Below are 21032 nucleotides of genomic sequence, written 5' to 3'. Positions count from 1 at the left end.
AGCAATGTATAAAAAGTCATTTAGGCAAACGGTAGAAGTTGCAGTGAGTGTGTCACCTTCCCTGTGTGCTGTTAAAGCAGCCTCCACACAGAAGCTTAAGAAACCAACTCCATATCAGATTTTCTTAAGGATCTCCAGACGTGCCGTATTATTCCTACATCATTTCTAGCCTGGATCCACAAGCGATTACACATTTAATGCTCTAATAATAGATCAATTTTCACATGATACATCTCTCGCTGTGGAGGATAATCTCCAGCTACAAAATCATATCACCTTTCTGACAGGAATATTGCCCACCTACTACAATATAATCACACAACAGATAAGAAATCAAACTGTGGGGAAAAATGGATTTTCAAAGTAAAATACCCAAAGACGTGTGTTTGCGTGCGGCGTGCGTGTACTGTATATTACGCGGGACTGTGCACGCGGGCACTTGTGCGTGATCTCTCGCTGTGTCTCGCCGATCAGTTATCATTAATCCTTCCACTCGGAGCTCTTTAACAAGTTGCTATTGTGCCGCAGACGCTTAACGTGATGGAGGAACGACCGTCGTGGTGAATGAAAAGAAGAGTGAGAGTGAAGGAGGGAGAGATGCAGAGGGAGGGAGAGGGCAACACCTCCGACAATGGCGAGAAAATTGGTTTACACTAGATAGGCTCGTGATTACAGAGGGAAAGAAAATGACTTGGATTGAACAATAGGAGTGTGTGCACGGGTGTGTGTTTGTGCGAGCGTGCGTATGTCTGGAGGATTAGTGGGTGGTTAGGCGAGGATTTGGTTGAAATGAATTGGTGGCTATGGCGTGCTGATGGGTGTGTGTTTGGATGCTTTTCCAGCCGCCTGTACTGTAACGCTCGCGCTCCCTGTGAAACGGCCTCTTTGTGTTCAGACTTGATCTAACTGGGAATGTTTGTTGCGGTCCTGCAAACCCAACGCTCTGCACACTCTCGCTTGCAGACTCTTGTCATCACGGCTGAAGACGCTCAATCTGTGATGTAACTGATACTTCAGCTCCAGGATACTCAGCGGTTTAGCTCGTGCCACCAGTATTAATGAGGAGAACAAAGATGTGTTGACTCAGTTTTTTCTCGTGTGCATTTAAGCAGGAATCCTATTTTCAACAAGAATCCACATTTGAATATCAGAGCGTGGTGGAGAGCGTCTCCCAAAGGCACGGTGTTTTGCACCTGTTGTAACAAGACTGCTCTGAAACGAGCACCTTTATGTGGCAACGTCCATCACCACCATCGGGCAAAGCGGGTGTTGAGTTTGTGCGATTCCGGTTTAGAAAAGCGGGTGGATACTTTGTGACAGTGCCCGAAAAGTAACGTCAACAAACGCAGAAAAAAATCTGTTATTTTTGAACCTTTTCCTCAGTGACACTGCGTTCCCTTCTTTCTTCTTTCTTTCTCTTTAGGAGGCCCAGCAGGAGAACTACAGCATCAGGGGTCCTACCCCAGGGAATTCTGGGAAGGCTAACAATGAGGATAACGTCTCCCACGACCGCCCCTCTAGTCTGCCGGTGAGTGATTGACAGTCGTGTGGACCAAAGTGCAAAAAGGCGCTGCTGCACAAAAGTCTCATCGTTCAGTCAAACCTCAAAGATGCATGGTCATTTTTGACTGCACGTCCAATCAGATTCTTCCACTCACCCTGTGACCTGCCCCTCTCTCTGGTGTCTCAGGGGGTTTGCTCATTTCAGAGCTCACGTCTGTGTTTTGACTGGCGTCCACGCCAAAGGCGTAAAGGCCCAGATGTGTCGCGTCCTGGTCTGTAGTGCCGTCCCCTCGCTCGCACATACGGCCACGAGCGCAGAAAAGCATATGCACCGACGCAGACGTTGCTTCTACGTGCACGACGCAGTCACACATGCAAACCCACAAGCGCTGCCTGCTGGCGTATGGGCGAGCTGAAAAGCATGGAGCAGGTTGGCCGGAGGAGTAATTGAGAAGAAATGGTGAGACCAGGCTGATCCACGGAGGGAGAGATGTGGGCTGCTCTAGTTTTTTTTTTTTTTTTTTTTTGGCCAACCTAATCGCTTTTTACTCCATCATCTCTCTCTGCTTGCAGCTCTGCAGCATTTTCAAGAATAGAATAAATAGACATTTGCAAATGGTTGCAAATATTGGCACTGCTTGAGGTGTGTGCAGTTTAATTTACTCGATACTTTGGAACAGCCCCAGGAACGGCAGAATAAACTGCAAGAAAAGCTAAATTAAGTGTCTGAACTTGAGTTGAGCCGTAATATTCTTGGTGCACGGACACTTCTGAAGTCTGTGTGTGCTGACGGTCTGCCCGGCCCTTTATTTGTCATCCTCCTCGTGCACACGTGTCCATAATGTGCTAACAGTATGTGGCCCGTTTTGTCTTTTTTCCTTCATTTTCACTCTCCCACACTCTTTAGCCTCCTTCCCTTTCGCTCTCTGTCTTTCTCTCTAAAGCAGCATCATGAAAGCGCTTTCTCCCCCCTTGTGCTATAATGAGAAATGGCCTTGATGTATCGGTGTGTGAATCCGAAGCGAGAGAGCGAGACGAGGCGAGGAGCCACTGCAGTCGCGGGGGCCGATCTATTTGAACCAGCACCACCATCACCCGGCGTTCCCTCACCACTTTAATCCTGGCGTTTTACCCCTCGGGTTCTCCGTGTGTTTTCACATCCCATCCAAAGCGTGTGGCTCGCCCAGATCCTAATCGGCGGCAAGTTTTGATGAGAGACACAGAGAGGGAGAGATGGATAGATAGAAGAGGAGAGAGAAATTGCTCGGCTCTTCCAGCAAGCTGTCACGGCAGAGATGGAACCGCTTTTTTCCCCTTTCCTCCCCTCTCTTTCTCACTCTCTCACCGGCATTTGATGTCAGATCTAAAGCTGCTGTCATCTTTTCCCCCCTTTCTCTCCGTCAGGAGGGAGGGAGCGCGGGTCGGCAGAGTGTCATGTTGTTGTTTTGGGACGAGGCTGCTGTGTGATGTGGCGGGATTTTTGAAGGAAGACCAAAGGGAGAAGTGCTTTAGTGACTTATCACAAATGCAAGTCACACTTCCCCTCGGGACTCGGAAAATGTATTGGAGATATGGAGCGCCTTGTATTCTGTATCGCTGTATAGTATCTGTATTGTTAATGTGAAATCACCGTCCCTTTAATGTTTCTGGTAGGTTGGGGAAGAAAGGGGAGCTTGCATCCTGCAGCTGGTCGTATGTGTGCGCTTCCACGTAGCTTCAGTCCTGATATTGAGTCACGCCTGAATGTGGGTCTCTGATTTCAGCCTTTTTGGTGTATTTAGAATAACACATTTAGCATTATTGCGTGTACCCGTTTGTATTTGCGAGGCAGACACTATCTCTACTTTTAAGATTAGTCTTAAAACTTTCCTTTCCTGACCCTGAATCCTCCCTCAGTCATGCTGGGGGGGGGGGGGGGGGGGGGTCCCATGATGCTGTGTGTTTATACACATCTCTGTATTTAATCATCAGTTATTATTAATCTCTGCTTCTCTTCCACAGCGTGTGAACCAGTCTGGTTCTGCTGGATGTTTCTTCCTGTTAAAAGGAAGTTTTTCCTTCCTACTGTCACCAAGTGCTTGGGCATAGGGGGACGTCAGATTGTCGTCTGTACCTCAGTGTATAAAGTGCCTTGAGGCGACTGTTTGTTGTGATTTGGCGCCGTATAATTAAAACTAGCCTTTTCACATTAGCTTTGGTTAAACTCAACCTGGTGAAATCAGAGCAAAGAGCATCCTGTGACCAGATGAACTTGGCCCATAATTCAGTGACCAGGAGCTGTGACTTGACTTTATGTGAAAGTAATTTAGTGCTCTTGTCTTTGGGTTTTTTTCTCCTATGTGTTGATGCAGCAGACGCCGCCGCCGAGCCTGCACAGAAACTTGATGAAATCGTGCTTCTCTCGGTTGAGTGTTGTCTTCTTCCAGAATTGTTCTGATTTCTGCAGGATGTGCGGGGCAATTACAGGTCAATAAATCGTGACATGTTTTTGGCTGACAACGTGTTAGAGGCGGCCCGCGTGATTGGCACAGGATGACATGTCATCTGCTGCCTTGTTATTTCCAGCTATGTGCAGCAGTCGAGGTTTTTTATTTTTTGCTATTGAGGGGGGGGGTCTGCATCTGTGTCAGCAGCCCTCTGCATCTTTCGCCTAACATTGCTAAGTCAAGCTGCTCTTTCCACAGTGGGCTGCCCCCACCCCAAATCCTCCCCATCCCTGTTCCAGTCACTTCATGTTCCCTGCTCTCTGGCGTTCCCCTGACAGCCTGCCAAGCTGCCGCGCAGCCTCCCATCCTCTGGGACATGGGAGAGGATGGCCACCCATGTGGAAAGACAGAGTGAGAGCTGGGGGTGGGAGGGTGAGGTGAGGAAGTGGGGTGAAGAGAATGCAAGAGAGAGAGAGAGGGAGGGCGTGAAGCGATGAAGTGAAACGTGGTTATCTTTTTGTCACTTGTTCGAGGTGAGGGATGTTGAATTCAGGCTATGAGGTTCCGGCAGCGGTGTGTTATTCACACTAGCGCGCGCGCACAAACACACACACGCACACAGAGAAACATTCTTGTAAGTCTTTCAGTGCTCATTTGCCCCTCCTTGACTTATTTTCCATCAGACAAAAGGGAAAATTCAGAAACACTATCTCTCCCTCTCAGTGCTGTCCACCTCGCCCTGCTCTGCTTTTCCGAGCGTTAGGTCATAAATGATTGACAGGGCACAGCTGGAGACGCCTGCACGCCTCCCCTCACTACACACACACACACACACACACACACACACACACACACACAAGTCTTTACTCGCAAACACACATTCGGCACATACTTTGATGCACGCTCTGTCCTCTGCGAGCCGTTTTCTGTGCGTGCTCTATCGGAGCATGTCAGTCAGGCAGCCTATACAGTATGTGCTCTCACTCTGGCTCTCCCTACTGCTGTGTTTTATTTTAGAGTCCCCAGGCAGGCAGACAGGCCAGCAGGCAGCGCACAGTAATGTCATCCAGCAGGGTTAGATTCAGCCTCCACATTAGTGCACGCAGGGGGGAGGAGAGGAGGAAAGGAGGCAGGAAAGCAACGAAATACAAGGGAGGTGAAGAAGAAAGGAGCACGGGGATGGGGGGAGAGGAAAAGAAAGGTGGCGCTTATGTGGAATAAAAAGCACATCTCTTATATTATGGCTTTAGATGTGAGGTTAAACGTGATGACGATGCAAATTATTCAGCATAAATCGATTGTATTTTATGGAGGAAGGTCTCGTTTTTATATGTTTACATGAGAACAGTGTGTGGGGAGGGGGAGGCAGGCAGACGCAGAGATGTTCCCTGGACCCTGCAGCCTATTCTTAGAACAGACAGCAGCACTGAAGGCCAGAGCAGCTCCCTGCCACTGCTGTGAGCACATAGCTGCTCTGAGAATAGGACAGCTAATCTGAAGCAGGTTTCACACTCTGAGGTACAGGAGATGGCTGAGGTCACACCAGCCTTCAACCTTTAGACCTAGTGTGAGTAGGAGTGATTGATAAGGTGTCGCCGTATGTGCCGCTCGTCCAACACTGCTGGCTCGTCCTATACGCTCCATAGGATGCCTACATGCCGCCGCGCACACGTACACAACCGTTGCTTTCACCTCGGACCCTGACTTCATCTAAAATGCAGACAGGCTATTTTTCCGCTTGTATGCCAACCTGTTTTCGTTTGCTCCTCATGAATCATTTAGCACGCACACACAGTTTCATGTACACGCCTGGTGTTTTTGATCCTCAGGAGCCGGGAACACGTGTTTTTCCCGGGGTTTACCATTCGTTCCCCTACGGCTCGAAAACACAGATGCACAGGAAGCGGAATTGATCGGTGGGGAGATTTCTGGAGGTCTTTCATCTTTGTACATCACCAGTATCGTGTTTAACCTACAGAGGACGCACCTGCAGTGGCATCTGAAGTCGGACTCACAGGCGTGTTCTTCATTTTTACTGTAAAGTAAAAGATAGAGAGGAGCCAATCGGCTTGCAACATCCATTTCAAATCTCCTCTGTGTCAAGCACGGAGACTGCTGAAGTGTCCTTTAGCAGGACACTGCATCCCAAGCAGCTCTCCTCAGCAGCTGACACTGCACTCTCATCCTCCTGCAGAGGACAGACACACTGAAAGACAATTTCCCTTTGGGGATCAACAAAGCATTTCTGCCTGCAGGATTTCACTTGTTTCTTATGGCAAAATTTGATGGCTGCACACTGCTCCACCTACGGGGAACTATGTTGGCCAGTGCAGGTTGTTAAACAAACTGGTAACACAAGGCTGAGCAGCAGTGGTGGTGGGGGGAGCTTCAGCTGCAGAGGAGGGCATGTTTATACCCAGCCACCCTTAACAGACTGGCTCACAGAAGCCCTGCACAGCAGAGTGAAGGGCAGATAGCAAACCTGTGCGCGCACACACACACACACACATGCTCACCTACCCCTATGCTCACACATACGTGCACTCCAAGTGCGTCAGGCTTTGTGATTTGAGAGTGAGAGGGAAATGGAGAGGGATGAACTTGGTTAAGAAAACAGCAGAGCGACTCGGCTGGCGCCTCTCCACCAACCTCTCCTACAGAGGAGGAGAGACAGGCAGAGGGGGAGATAAGTGAGGAGGAGGAGGGTGAGCGTGGACTGACCCTAGAAGGAGAGAAATGTTCCCCAACTGCATCTTTTTTTTAATCCTTTGCCCGTCAGTTTCCCCTCTGGCTGGTGGCTTTTGTCAAAGCTGATTTCCTCTAACAGATTTGGCAGAATAGTTCAAATTCAGGACGAAGAGGACGGAGAACAAGCAGCAGTTTGTTGTTTGGTCTCACACACAGTTCTGCGTAAATACTAAATACTACTATCTGCATGTTGTTAACGTCTGGAGCCCTCGCCGTTTGTCGTGCGTGATTTTCTCGAGCGTTAACACCTTCCAAACTGTCCTCCCCGTTCGTCCGCGGTACGGTCTGCGGCGTGACAGTGTGCGAAAGCAGACGCCGCTATATCAGCATGTCGACTGTAAGCCAACGTGACACTCTGCGTGCTTTATCGGTTTTGCTTGTCCTTTTTAGGTGTTACCTCCGACGTTGTTTTCTCAAATGCGAAGCGAAGCTCTCGTCCCAAACCGTCGACCGGACGTCACCTCGCTTCGGTCGTTCGCTCTGCGCTTGATTAAACACTTTTTCATACCGACGTCAGAGCACCAAACACTTCTCCTCAAGTGATGTATAGATTTCATTTTCGTGAGCCATTATGGCCAGATACACCCTTCTGGCACCGAGCCCTCCATTATAAATGGTGATTTTCTGTTACCACATTAATATTTAAATTAACTGTTAAAATGGCTTATTGAGCCAATCTGAACCGAAGATTGGAAACATCTATTTTATATTCATTAATAGTTCGGACATCTCCTGCCAAATGATATTTCAGTGAATGAATCTGGAAGAATCTCCCTCCCTCGGTGGATAGTGATGAGGCCTGAAATAAAAAATGTTGGGAGCTCACTGACTTTTGCCTCTTTTGAGCATCTTTGTTCTCACGTCCACCTCAGCAGAGGAAAAAGGGCAGAAAGTGAAATGAGTGTCTGTACTTGGAAAGAACAAGTAAAGGATGAAATCTTCTTTATTCCTTCCTTCCACCCTCATCTTCATCTATCGCCACATCTCCTCTCTCTAGCCTTCTGTCTGTCTGTGCTCCTCTTCTCCTTTCACTCCCTGTTTCCCCAGCCTCAGACGTCCGCTTCTGACATTTCTGGGTTTATTTTTACGTCGGGTCCTGGATGCCTGGACTCCCAGCAGGCTAACTAGGCAGGAGGGGGAGGAGGGAGCCAGCTGAGGAATGGAAGAGAGGCAAAGTGGAAGAACTGAAGGGGAGGGAGGGAGGGAGGGAGGAAGGAGCCATCAGAGGGGGAATAGTCTGTCATCACCATGGCTCCCTCTGGCTGTTGGGAGGCTGAAATTACATCTGACTTTGAAGTTTGGGGCAGCAGCATCGCCAGTGTTGCTATAGTGACGGGAAGAGTGAGTGCGTGCGGGTTTGTGTGTGTGTGTAAACTCCTCAGGAGGTTTATTATGCATGATCCACACTGTGACTAGTCCTGATGGCATTACAGTGCTGTTATTAATCTACTCTCATAAGATATGTGTACTTTAAACACATCCCCGTGCACACACAAACATATCTGCGAATTCATGCTAAGACGCATTCAGACGCGCACACACAACCCATTTCACAGCTGGATTCAAACTTCATGTCGTGCCTTTTAAAGATTAAGATAAAGTTTTTTCCTCTTATTATCTTTGAGAAGGTTTAGCTGGCTGCACACTGTGCTCACAGGCAAATGCACGCAAACACACACTCGCGCGCACACACACACATGCAGAGTTGTTAAGATTTGCAGATAGCAGTGTTTGGGTTGTTTAAGATGCTAATATTCTACTAAGATGTGGAATATTTATGAACTTCGTTTGGTCAAACTCGGTAAGAGAAGCGAAAAAGCAAAGATAGATGGATAGATGTATGAACAGGGTGCAAAATAATGTTCCATTAATGCAGAGCTCGGCTCTTGCTGAGGGCCCAGCGCCAATCTGCATCTCCCTACAGTCAGCCTGCTATACATTTTTCATGAACTCTGAGTGAGAATTAGCGACGGATTGCCTCTGCAAATTGCTTCTCCTTGGTCGGGGGCTGGTGGAAAGCACAAGTAAGAGGTAAGAGAGAAGCAACAACGGTGCAGGAACGAGAAGAGGTGGAAAACCAAAGGAGAATGAGATAATTGCGAGGAACGTGAGGAATAAAGCCGAGCTACTCCTCAGAGCCGAGCCGTCTGTGCCTGATTTCAGCACTTGTTGTGACCGGCGTATGCACGTCTGAGTCACCCTCAGCGTCCGTGTGGTAATGTGTACAAATCCAGAGCATAATACTAAATGCTTCTCAGTGGGACATGATGTGTAAAGGTTCCATTTCCAGGTTGTTTCTGGGCTTTCTTTTGGCCTGTGCACCTTATAGTGCATTGAGAGTATTGCCCACTTTCATTTCCCACTGGTGACTTTAGCTGCTAATGCCCCCAAACACTCGTGTGTGAGTCATCTCGTGATAAGCTTAGCTCTGTCATTTCCAGCAGAGTTGTTATTTATCACGATGACACCAGTAAATAATTGTGTTGAAAGAATAACTCGTGATTTTTAGGATTTAGTCTCAAATATTTTCAAATGTACAGTTTCCTGCACACAGACTGTGCAGGTGTGTCGGTCATATTCCTCTAACAGTGTCAGTATTATCACTTCACACAGTACAGCACGGACCTGGAAATGTGTGTGTCTGTGTTGGTTGATGAAAAGAAACACTGGACAACACCAGAAGGTGTGTGCGTGTGTGTGTGTGTGTGTGGTGCGTGCTCGGGGCCTATGATTGCTACTGTAATCTGCTGTCTCCTGCCAGCCACAGTTATTACAGTTGTCGATATGGTGCTCAGGGCTTTATGGACACAAGCAACGAGACTCAGCCTGGACGCTTGCCAGAGTGTGTGTCTGTGTGTGTGTGTGTGTGCTTCATATTTGCACCCTTGTGTGTGCGTGCGCGTGTGATCTTTTGCTCTGTGTGTTTGTAATTGAGCTCTCTGCTCATGTCAAGGCCAGTTCAACAGCGTGTTAATTGCTTATGTTGCAAAGCGTTAGTCCCAGCAGTATGTGCATGAGATCACGCATGTATGTATTTACTGTATGTGCAGAATGGGTAGACCAGCTTTGCTCGGACAGATTTTCTGTAACGAATGATGGAAAAGAAAGAAACACCACAGGAGACGTACGATTCAGTGTGTGGAAGGTTCAGGAAGAAAGAAGGCAGAATGTGGGAGAAAGATGGAGGTGGCGAGGAAAGGCGGGAATGAAGAGAGCACTGGGGTGTGGAGGGTTTTTTCCTCGTGGCATTGAGGCCTGTCTGATGTCTGTTCTTCAGCCCACTTCTGCTGTTTACTATCCTGCCAGCCTATTACTATCAGAGCTTGGCAGTGGGCTACAGTAGGGCTGAAACAATGCTTGTGCAACATTTGCTTTTGTAACACTGTCATACATTCGTAAGCGCGCTCACACTAAGGCGCACCACGAGGGTCACCGATGGCCCATTTTCCAGTCGCACTGCTCTTTTGCAAATGTACGACCATCTGTCAGAGTTGGCCAGACGATTAAACAAATCCTAGCTCTGTTTTTTTTCCTCCCCGAGTGTGTGCGACTGGGTTCTCTGCACATACCGGCAACCTGTGACCTCGGAGAAGCATGAAAATCCCCTCTGCCGGCGTGCTCGGGGCTTTTTAAGGCACGAGCCTCGTGCCCATCGCCCGTGTCTATTCTTGTGCTTTGCTGAGATGAAGCTCCCCTCTCAACAATGTGGAGCGCTTGAAATTAAGAAACATTATCCATTCTGTTCAGAGAAAACATCGTCTTTTTAATCGCTTCATTATGAGCTCCAATTCTTGGAAATTATTCTGTGAGTTCTGAGTAATGTTGGTTTTAATTGATTTTTATCAAAGTTTTAATTGATGCTTCTCTGTGGACTGAGTAATTGTTTTGGTTGTTTCATTATGTATTAAGTCCTCCGAGTCCACTTCTCCCATGTGACCTGCTGTGTTAATGAAGGACTGTGTACAAAAATGCCAAACGCAGTGGCAGATGGTAACTAAGACAACTAGCCGAAGCCTGAAACAATCGTCTTTCACTTGAGCGTTTACATTATACTGTATTCTGCTCCACCCTGTGAAAACTGCATATTCATAGCAGCTATATTCATAGTTTCCTTGCGCCGGCTCTGTTTTTGGAGTCGGCCTGTTGCAGATATGCGACTCTTGCATGTTGCTTTGTGTGCTGTTTGGTGTTTGGCAGTTGTGCAGGAAACTCCTGAGCAATAGAGTTTTGTGCTGAGGCGAATGGCAGAGTAGCATTTGTTACCACTTTACACCATCTTTAAATGCAGTTTTGTGAATCATTAGTAATATAATATTATAAAGAGTATGTGCAGCAGTATGGAGAAGGGTTAGGCTTCTGACAGCGCAGCTCTCAGTTTGGTTAAACAAGGACCTGACAGGTTTAAGGAGTCTGCAAACGTGAGATTCTTCAGAAGTTATGGTGACCAGGAGGTGGACCGTCAGCAGCATCAGCAGTAATGTGGCTGTTGTACCGGACTTATCAGTCGATCTCTGTTTGTGGTATCTGTATGTTAAAAGGAGCTAGCTGAACATCTTACTGGGAGGCCTCCTGGGAGTTATTTTTAAACCTGGGAACGCCTCAGTGTGCCACCAAATCCAAATTTTTATGTCCATTTACACAAAAAACTGCTGCGACCAACAAAGTTTACTGTAGTAAAATTACCTTGAGCACATTTTGCTGTCACAACAAAATACAATCAGCAGGTTCTGTTCTGCATCATTGCCACCCCTCCTGTTACATGTGGCCTAGTCATGGAAGTCCTAGCGTGACCTCTTGCGTGTCTCCCGAGGTGCTGAAGTGTTGATCCCGGAACAAAGAGAACCGGAGCGTCGGTGTGAGCGATGCCTGTGAGGCTTAAAAACGTCGCAACACGAAAGTGTGATCGGTTTGATGTTTGCTCTCTGCACAGTTTAAGGTCCGAGGGCTCTCATGTACGTGCAAGTTGTAGAAACATGCGATTCAAACATTGCTCAAGGAGCGTGCAGCATTTAAACCGGGCATCTTTTTAAATTTAGGATTTCCTGCACGGCGTTGAGTCTCGTGCTTTTGTCGATAGCGTCCTGTCGTCGTGTTGTCGCTCCTCGATTTGAAAGCGATCTGACCAACGCAAATGTCAGTTTATTCAACAAAACAATAAACGCATGAGAAGAACTCCAAGAAGATTAGGCGTCTCGCACATAAATCAGCACGCACATGCAAACACACACACACACATACTCAGTCTGAGTAATTTTGAAAGTCTTGTGATAGCTTTGCATAGCATTTGGGCTAATGGCGTGCTGCGTGCTTCCTCCCAGGTCGGTGCATCCATTAGCAACCATATTACTGCCACATAATGGCTTATTGGTTGTTGGGAAAAATTGCCAAGAAGCTGGGATGGGGAGAGAGGGAGCGAGTGAGAGATTAAAAGATGAAGAGAGAGAGAGCGAAAGACATAAAGGAAGCCTTCTCTAGCAGGGCCTCCGAATTGAGTTACAGCTGTTATGATTTGTCGTCTCTCAAGTCTTTTCCCCTCTCTTCTTTTTCATTTCTTGTTTCCACCCCCTTCTCTTTCACCCTCTGGGCTTTGGAAGGTTTTTATCTTTCTAATGAGCCGTTGATTCTTTTTTTTCCTGTCATTACCTCATTCGTTCTGGATGGAAGGCAATATTTGTCATACTGTCAAGCCAGTGTTTGCACCTAACCTGTGTTCCTCTGCGTGTGCGTGGACTGCGGCGGAGCGAAGTGGCGTAAAGTGTTTACGCTGCGGTTTTGGTTAGCGCGGGTGGCAGAAGTGGACGCAGGGATCGGAGGATTTTGGCACGGTGGCCCCGGCCCCCATGTTGAACTCCCAGCCTGGTGGGTGGATTGCACTCGACTTGATTGCTTTAATTGGCTGGACACAGTTGCAAAACACACACTCACACACAGGTGAAAGCAGTCTTTGCCGTGCACCGTATTGTTGTGATGTTTTGTCCTGGGAACGTGGGACTGTGCAGTGTTCAACTTTACATGAGTCATTCTGCTCCTACACGCTCAATATGCATATTATGTACACAGACACACACCTCGATCTCGCACATATGCATATACAAACAGACAGTTTGGAGTACGGAGAAGTTTAAAGGTGATCCTCGGTTATGAGATAATCTCATAAATATGCATTGCACTCACACACACACACACACACACACACTCACACACACTCCGGCGTGCGTGTCAGTCGTTGCATGAATGTATTCGGGCGGCTGCGCAGTGGTATCTCTGCACTTCCTCGCCAGCGTGGCTTGGGTAGCACGTGTGTTTGTATGCGTGTGTTGGGCGCGCGTGCGGCGGTTAAAACGGAGTGGAAATCAAATTCACCTTGAAGTGTCCTTCTCGCTCCCCTCGCCGCCCCCGTATTTTTGCCGTCGTCTTTGCTTTGAACACGCTGCAGCACTCAGTTCAAAGAGAAATGCCTTCTTGTGCGTGCGTGCGTGCGTGTGTGTTAGGAATGACGGCAGGGTTTGAGATGGAAAGAGGGAAAAGAGAGGAGGATCTGCTGCTGCACTCTTCTAACATCGCCCTCCCCGCCATCCTTCCATCATCAAAGAGCAGCCAGGCTTAGAGGAGCGCTCGTCCTTCTCCCGTCGCCCCCATTCCCAATTAAAAACAACCTGGGACAGAGGAGAAGGTCGACGGTGTGAGTCAACTCAGGATGGAGAAATCAGCATTCATTTGGGCCTCGGTGACCTTTGACCTCAGAATAAGCAGCAGGGTGGACACTGTGAGCGGTGCTCTGTTTTAGGAGTGGGGATTTTTAATCTAGTGATGCTCATTATCTCCCACTTTCAGCTAAAATGGAGCATTTTGTCATTTTAATTTAGCATTTTTATCTGCATTACTGTTGTGTTAGCACTTGCATGTTGGTATTAATGTATGCACCTCTGTGGGGGCTATACTTCTGCACGTGTATGCAGCTTGAGCTCAGACAGACACACACAGAATCCTGCAGCAGCAGTCTGTGGATCCTATTGGTGCATTTGACCTAAAGGTCACCCACTGGAAGCAATGACAGTTTCACATTAGCGCTCAATATGTGATATTCACTGTTGACTTTTGCAGGAGGATAATCAAACATGATTAATGTCTCCCGCGCTCCGTGTTCGACTGTCAGTTTCTGACAAGACGGATGGAGGGAAATCACAAGAAGTTGGAAGGATGTAATGACAGGGGGATAAAATACTGTTAGATGTTAGCAGACTTTAGAGATCTCAGGGTGTAAAGAGAAGGATTAGAACCAAGACACATTAGTTCGACAAAAGAATTATTCACATCAGCACCAGGCCAGATGGAGAGCGCGTTCCCCCATCTCTCCCGCTCTCTTTCATTCTCACTCCTTCTGGGTCCACAGAGGCTGGCTGAAGATGAGGAAGCAGCAGGGCAGGAGACAATAAAGGTCACCTCGTCATTTTCTTCCTCCTTCTTTCCATCTCTAAAATGATTTCCACTCAAACTCTTCGGCCAACTTAATTCTGGCTCCGTTATTGGAAGAAATGCTTAGTGTCAGAATAAAGACAGATTGGCACAGACACACGGGAAAAGTCATGAATCCGGAAGTGCTTCATTTGGTGGACCACAGCTTTGGTCTGAAATCAGACTCGGTGTTTCGTTTCAATCATGCACATTTAAGATCCAGGAAAATGTGAATAAAATGACAGTGAAACACAGGCACGCTGTATGCTTTCTGTACTTGTAAACAATCATTACTCTTGGCTTCATCCTTCCGTCTGGTGTTCTCATTTTCTTCCTCCTCTGTCCTGCTCTCCTCCTCTCTGACTCAGGATGGCTCATAAAGGTCAGTCCCAGCTGACCTTTTTAATGGAACGTCATTGATTTCTTTTTGGTGCGCTGTGGTTGGCTAACCAGAGCTGCCTCCATTTCCCACCAATCCCCTTCAACCAGGAAACCGGCCAGCCGGCTGACCCCGAGGTCATCCAGCTCCAAATAGCTTTTTCTGGAGTGCCACGGTGTGCTCCGCTCTATATTTCTCTCCTCTGTGGCTGCACGCCTCCCTGCAGGCTGCAGGAGGAGGTGAGAGAGGAGACGAAGGCAGACAAAGAAAAGGCAAAAGTCTTAAAAACACAAGTTTTCAGGACTGCTTTACGTACTCATGGACGTCCCACAGGGCTGATGTGCCTCTAGGGGCCTTCTGGCAAAACCAGGAGTCGTGTCAGTTCGTTTTATTTCTCTAGAAGATTTTATAAGAACGCCACGCATGCATGAAGGTGCATGCGCTCTCTCTCCATGCAGTGCTGCAAGTGTTTCAATAAATATTAAAGATCTCCATATGGAATCTAGTGACAATATAATATCAGGTTGTGGTCTGTCGTCCCTCTGGCAGAGAAACGCTACACTGTGCCTGGACCCATGATTTTATTAGACTATAAAGTTAATTGGCTTTTATGTGCATTGCATTACAGTATTCATTACGGTTCATATTTGTCCTGCCAGATGATATCAGCAACGAGGCTTAAGTAAGCAACATTTAGAGCGGCGTACATACCTGTACAAGTCACGGCACAGTCGGAGCACACCGATCAATGAACAGGTTGGACCTGTGGTTCTCCTGCAGTGTGATGTGACTGGAATCAATTTGCATTTGCTTTTTTCCTCCAGTCTCCTGATTAGAATTGATGCGCCTCTCTTTTTCAAGCATGCATGAGTATCTAGTATGAGTACAATCTAAAGGGGCTGCAGTGCTGCTTAAGGACCTTTTGGCAGAGTTGACCTTGGAGCCTTGACTCCCCGGTCGAAAAGCCGGTCTTGCTGCTGGATGATGAAAGAATTAAACAACCAAAGAAACCTTGGGTCAGATTCTGCTTATCATCTACATTGCGTAGCCACCGCAAGACATAAATTTCATCACGTGTCTGTGAGGGTCAGCCCAAAGCTTGTGAACATGCAGACCGAGAGGCAGCCTGAGGAGTGCCAGAAGCTGCAGTTCCTCACATGGCCACCTGAAGCTGGCAAAGACGTAAATCTGTCACCACAGACGCCCCGAAGTGCCCAGAAAATCAAACATCCTGGAGCACAAATCAGTTTTAGTCTCTATAAACTCACCGTGTCAGTGGAATATCTGTGATTTGAGCCCTTTGGAGCTTTTTAATGCAAATATCTGACAAATAGCTGTTAATAATTGTACTAACACCTGATCAAAGGAGTCTCTGCTCCTGCTTAGATGAGTGAAATTCAACTGTGTACTAGTATTGAAGTGATTAGCAGCTGTGTGTATCTGTGGATTCTTCCAGCCTGTGGATGGTTGGGATAACTTTGTGCTCCACCTGTTTGTACAAATATTGGTTGATGTCCATAACGTGATTGGCTGTTGCTTTATTTTGCACAGCGATGGAGGCTTTCATTTCCTTTGTATTTGATAAGCAAGTTTCAGTCCAAAGAAGAAAATACTTGTGCAAAATAACTGGAATATTCACTCCACGGCGGATGCATACTCTTGGTTTTGCATAACACAAATGAGAGTAATATACCTCGGTCTCTGTTTGCTTCTTTGCCCGCCAGTGTTTTCTTGCTCCCGCCCCTCCCAGCTCTGCTGCTGCTTCCTCCTGCAGAAAACGCTATCCTCGTGAGACGGCAGTGGCAACGCTGGCAGAAAATGTCCGAATGCAACAGCGTAAACAAACGGGCAGACAGCTCTCGGTCTTTCTCTGTGAAGTGATAATGTGTTCCCCACACTGTTTTTGTTCTCATGCTAATGAAGTGGACCGCATCGGTAATCACTTTCAAACCCTCAGCCAGGGAAAAAGTAGAAACAGCAAAACAAAGGCTCAAACAAAAGGATGCCGTGCACAAGTGGAAGTGCAAACACAAGTGGATGTGTGCGTGCAGGAGGGCTCTTGTGCGTGTTGTATTTTTACAAACCCACTGTTACTACACCGAGCACAATGGCTGGCTGCAGGGGGAGGTCAGAGGTCACCGGATTCAAGCTGCTGAGAAAAGGAACGGTAAAAGACGTGAATCAGCTGCAGAACTGATTCAATCTGATAATGTATGCATGCAAAACTGTCCAAACGATCCACTTCTCACTTTGTTGTTTTAGCATCGTGTTTCCCAGGAGGCATTTCGCCCTGCCGCCGTGGACGTCCACATAAAACCATCTTCACAAAAACTTTTTCTTTGATCTCATATGTGCTGATCGATGTAGCCAGTCAGGCTGTGTTTACAGCAATCACTTCTCTGAAAAATGTGCTCAAGTTTGTCTTTTCCGCTGTAAGTCCTCATCCGAGCGGCGGACAGCTGCTGCAGACGCAGACTCGCTTTACCTCGTTTACTGCGAAGAAATGAATTTAAAAGGCCGGTTAGAGCAGAGCGGTCGCTTAGCATCTGCTGTTATGGACCCCAAACTCACTTTAACTTCTCCTAAAAACAACCCATGGTTTTGTGTCAGTCTGGAGTGGGGATGCTTTGTCTCGGCAGCGTTGTCTTACTTTATCGTTCATGATCACAGCAATATCGTAAACCCCAGACAGCCTGACCTTTGACCTTTTTCACAAGCAGCCATCAAAACAATAAACTGAAGCTTTTCCTCTTCTTGTGCTTTCTGTAAATGTTGAACACTTAGAGGTGAAATAACAAAAGAAAAGCACCATCTCCTCTTGACTATATAAATGAAAGGACAGGTCCAATGGTGTTAGCCAGCAGGCCCATCTCAGCAGATGAGGGCACAATCTAAACTTTCATTTCCTGCTTGGGTTCTCTCTGGATACTTCCGTCATATCTCTGCTCGTGTTTTTCTTTCCCTGCTCTCGTTCTCCTCCGGGCTCACAGAGTTTAGGCTCTAAAGCTGAAACGCTGCCTCTCGAGAGCTTTTGTTTACTGCAGACCTTGGAAATTAGCATGTTTCACAAGGCGAAAAACATCGCTTTAAACAGTTAAATGTGTGCATGTGCATTACTCTCGCATGTGTTTCCCCACTTACATTTTGATCCTAAGTACATGTTGATGTATGCCCGTGTGGGTGTGTGGAAGGCATTATGCTGCAGTAACAAGTTATTGATTGGACTGAGCAGGAAATGCTGAAGCAGAGATGGAGACACACATGGAGTAATGAAAACACAATAAATGAATCAGTAGATGAAGCTGCAGCGGTTGTGCGTTTTGTTTTGTGCACGTTTGTGTGGTCGTGCTGTAGCTCTGCACTTTGTGAGGAGAGTCAGAGATCTTGTCATTGTTTGTTCGGCCATGTTGGCTCCCACCGGTCTTGCCGCTGTGTCCTTCGGTGTACACAGTTACATAGTTACTCTGTGGACAGAGTAGTTTGTTACACTACTCGTTTCTCGTTACTCATGTTACCAGTTAACCATATAAACCTGAGGCTGAGTGAAACACCCCCCGTTCCAATCAGGAGACACAAAGTGTTTAGTATTTATTTATATGAACCTTTTGTAACACAAGGTAATGTTGTGATGTGATTACATGAGTACCACTGGTCCATGTTGCAGCTGATCAGCTCTGCATCAGTGATTAGTGACAAAGGATCACAGCAGACATGTATTTGTAGTAAAATGTCAGTGTGGAGGGATTCAGTTAAAAATATTCATAACATTTTTACCTGTGAGGACCTGTTAGCAAGAAAATCAGCGGTGGTTTGTGAAATATTGATCAAGGCTGCTATTAACATTTCTCTCCTCAAATACATTTCAATTTGGAGTGACTTCAGAAAGAAATACAGAGTCATGACTCTCACTTCCTCTCACACGTGCACACACACACACACACACACCTGCTTTTGCTACTGGCGTGATGTTGTCGTCCCAGAGGTAATTAGACTGAAGCTGTTGCTGGCTGTGCTACAGCAGCTCAAATACCTGGACTGACTCTGCTACACCTGTCTGGAGGGAAAAACCGCGTGCGTGCACGTGAGTGTGTGTGCGCTTCCTACAGATGTAAAGAGTGTGTGTGTGCGTGCTGTTGACACGTGGTCGTGTTTGTCACCGCGGCGTGTGAACATGTGAACCCTTTCAACGATAACATGCCCGTGCGTGTGCGTTTGTGCGTACGCGTCGTCACCTGCCAGCACGCAGCTGTTTTGACATCACTCTGATCCCAGAGATAAGCCTTAACAACAGGAGCATATATGATCATCTTCTCTCTGACACACACACACGCGCACACGCACACACACACACGCGCACACACACACACGCACTGGTGTAGATGAAAGGCTAGACGTCTGGATTATAGAGAAGCTAACATGACAAGGCTGTTATCTGCTATGCTCTTTATGAATATCACTCGATGGTCTTTAGGATAGCTAGCACGGCTTTGATGATCGTTGTGTTACGGGAATGACATTTTGGCAGTTGTGTACACTGAAAAACACACCGCAACATAATGCACTAGGCTCCAGTACACACACAGGCACAATCACAAATGTAGGGATTTTCATGCAAGCTGTCGACTTTGCTCTCTCACACACACACACACACACACACACACACACACACACACACACACACACACACACACACACACACACACACTCTTTTGGGAGAGCATGCTGTTACATCTCTTGCTCTTTTCTCTTTTTTCTGCACACACACACACTCACACACACAGTACTCAGCTCAGGATTGTGCATTGTGAGCCGTGTGAAGCCTACAAAGGTTAGTTAGCTCGACCTCTGCGTGCTGTATTAAACCTGTATTTTTTATATCTGTTGGAAAGGTAGAAACACCAACGCTCACCAACTGGAGGCTAAAATTAGATCTGTAATTGGGTGATTTTTGGAAGGGAGTAATAAAGATATTCAGAGGAAGCAATGAAAGTGAGAGTGAATGCCCCCCCCCCTCGAGCGTTCTCCTTTCTGTTTATATCTGATGGACACGTGCTGATAGGATCTTCACCTATAAATGAACTCGCTCCGCTGTAGGACTGTTTCTGCTCTTTGACCACTCACTCCTCTGTTATTAGAGTTTATTTGTTTTACGACTTATTTGCAGTTAAAATATTTTTGATTTTCTACCAAAGCTTCCCTACTTTGCCCAGAATAAAATTCTGCTGAAGTTATATCAAACATAATACATATATATGTATGTTTGAAATCCATCCCATGTTCTTGGTTTAAAAAGTCAGATTTGAAAGCTTCTTCTGTATTTTTGTAGTAATGCAAACTCTAGCGCAAGCAGTGCAGTGACAGCAGGCTTCTCCTGACCTTCAAATGTACTCTGTCTCACTTTGCTGTTTCCACATCAGCTGCAGTGTGTATGGTTGCAAACAGAGAGGTGCAGCTTGGAGTTCATGCAAATGAGGCCATCCAAGGCAACGAGTGTGTAACGTGTTGAAAACTGAATGTTTGACATTGCAGTGAAAGAAAACCAAGGACCAGGTGCAACCTCACAACATTAAAGGTTTTACCATTAAAAAGGAGCAGAAACATTTTTCTGTGTAGATGCACCAATATAGCTTTGAAGCTAGCATGCTAACTAGCTAGCATGGCCCATACCACCTTAAGAGGTAAAAGTGAATATATGTAGTGTTAGTGCTCCTCAGAGGTCCTCCTCTAACCTTTAATCAGTAATATTGAAGGTGAGGGTCACTGCTACAGCTCAGCTGGCAGAGCATCAGCCCAACCTGACCAATGAAATTAAACACAGCCTCTTAGATGTTCTTTTATACCTAATCTGTGACTAACTTGTTGCCAATTAACCTAATTAGTTGCAAAATGTTCCTCCAGCTGTTTCTTTTTAGTGCCACTTACTTTTCCAGCCTTTTGTTGTCCCCATTCCAGCTTTTCTGAGACGTGTTGCTGCCGTCAAATTCAAAATGACACGTTTTCATGAAATAATAAAAAGTCTCAGTTTTAACGTTTGTCTTGTGCTGTGAACAAAATATCAGATTTGCTAGTCATTGTGCTCTTTGCAAATTTTGAGCATCCCTGCTCTTGGAGAATTATATTTTATACATCTTCCTTCTTTTTTCTGTCGGAAATATTTAGATTTTTATTTATTTTAATTGTATTTTATTTTTAGAAATTTCGATCCATTCATTTTCTTCTGCTCATCCAGTTAAGCGTCGCAGAGGGCAACCTATCACAGGGCGGTGTCTGTGTGACTGTGAAATAAGACAAAATAAAATCCAGTCAGAGGGACTGCAGGGTGGGCCCCACCTGTAGAATCCCCATACTGTATTTTCAAAGTAAAAGCCATCTAGAGCATCACACATTAAATAAAGCAAATTTTTAGTTTTGTTTTGAAATAAAATTGAACTTTTAGCCTTTGTGACCTCGTAGCTCGTTGCGGCAGTGCTGCACAGATAAATCATACAAATTAGCCCTTTAATATGAACCTGTGACTAAAA

The 21032-nt window shown here is 46.5% G+C and overlaps 1 protein-coding gene across 6 annotated transcripts in view; it reads left to right on the top strand.

Moving 5' to 3' along the window:
- LOC146551794 (AT-rich interactive domain-containing protein 1B-like) overlaps positions 1-21032 on the top strand; it is a 158782-nt gene that overhangs the window by 54817 nt on the left and 82933 nt on the right. For all 6 annotated transcript variants that reach the window (XM_085258303.1, XM_085258302.1, XM_085258301.1 and 3 more), the window contains exon 4: positions 1424-1528. In XM_085258303.1, the coding sequence (XP_085114429.1) occupies positions 1424-1528 (105 nt within the window). The remainder of the gene's footprint in view (positions 1-1423; positions 1529-21032) is intronic.

This window comes from Mchenga conophoros, linkage group LG19, assembly GCF_057382185.1.
Source record: "Mchenga conophoros isolate Kocher_MC1m ecotype Shallow Benthic linkage group LG19, M_conophoros_male_GT1.1, whole genome shotgun sequence".
NCBI classification, from domain to species: Eukaryota; Metazoa; Chordata; class Actinopteri; order Cichliformes; family Cichlidae; genus Mchenga; species Mchenga conophoros.
This window is presented reverse-complemented; position numbering and strand designations above follow the sequence as displayed.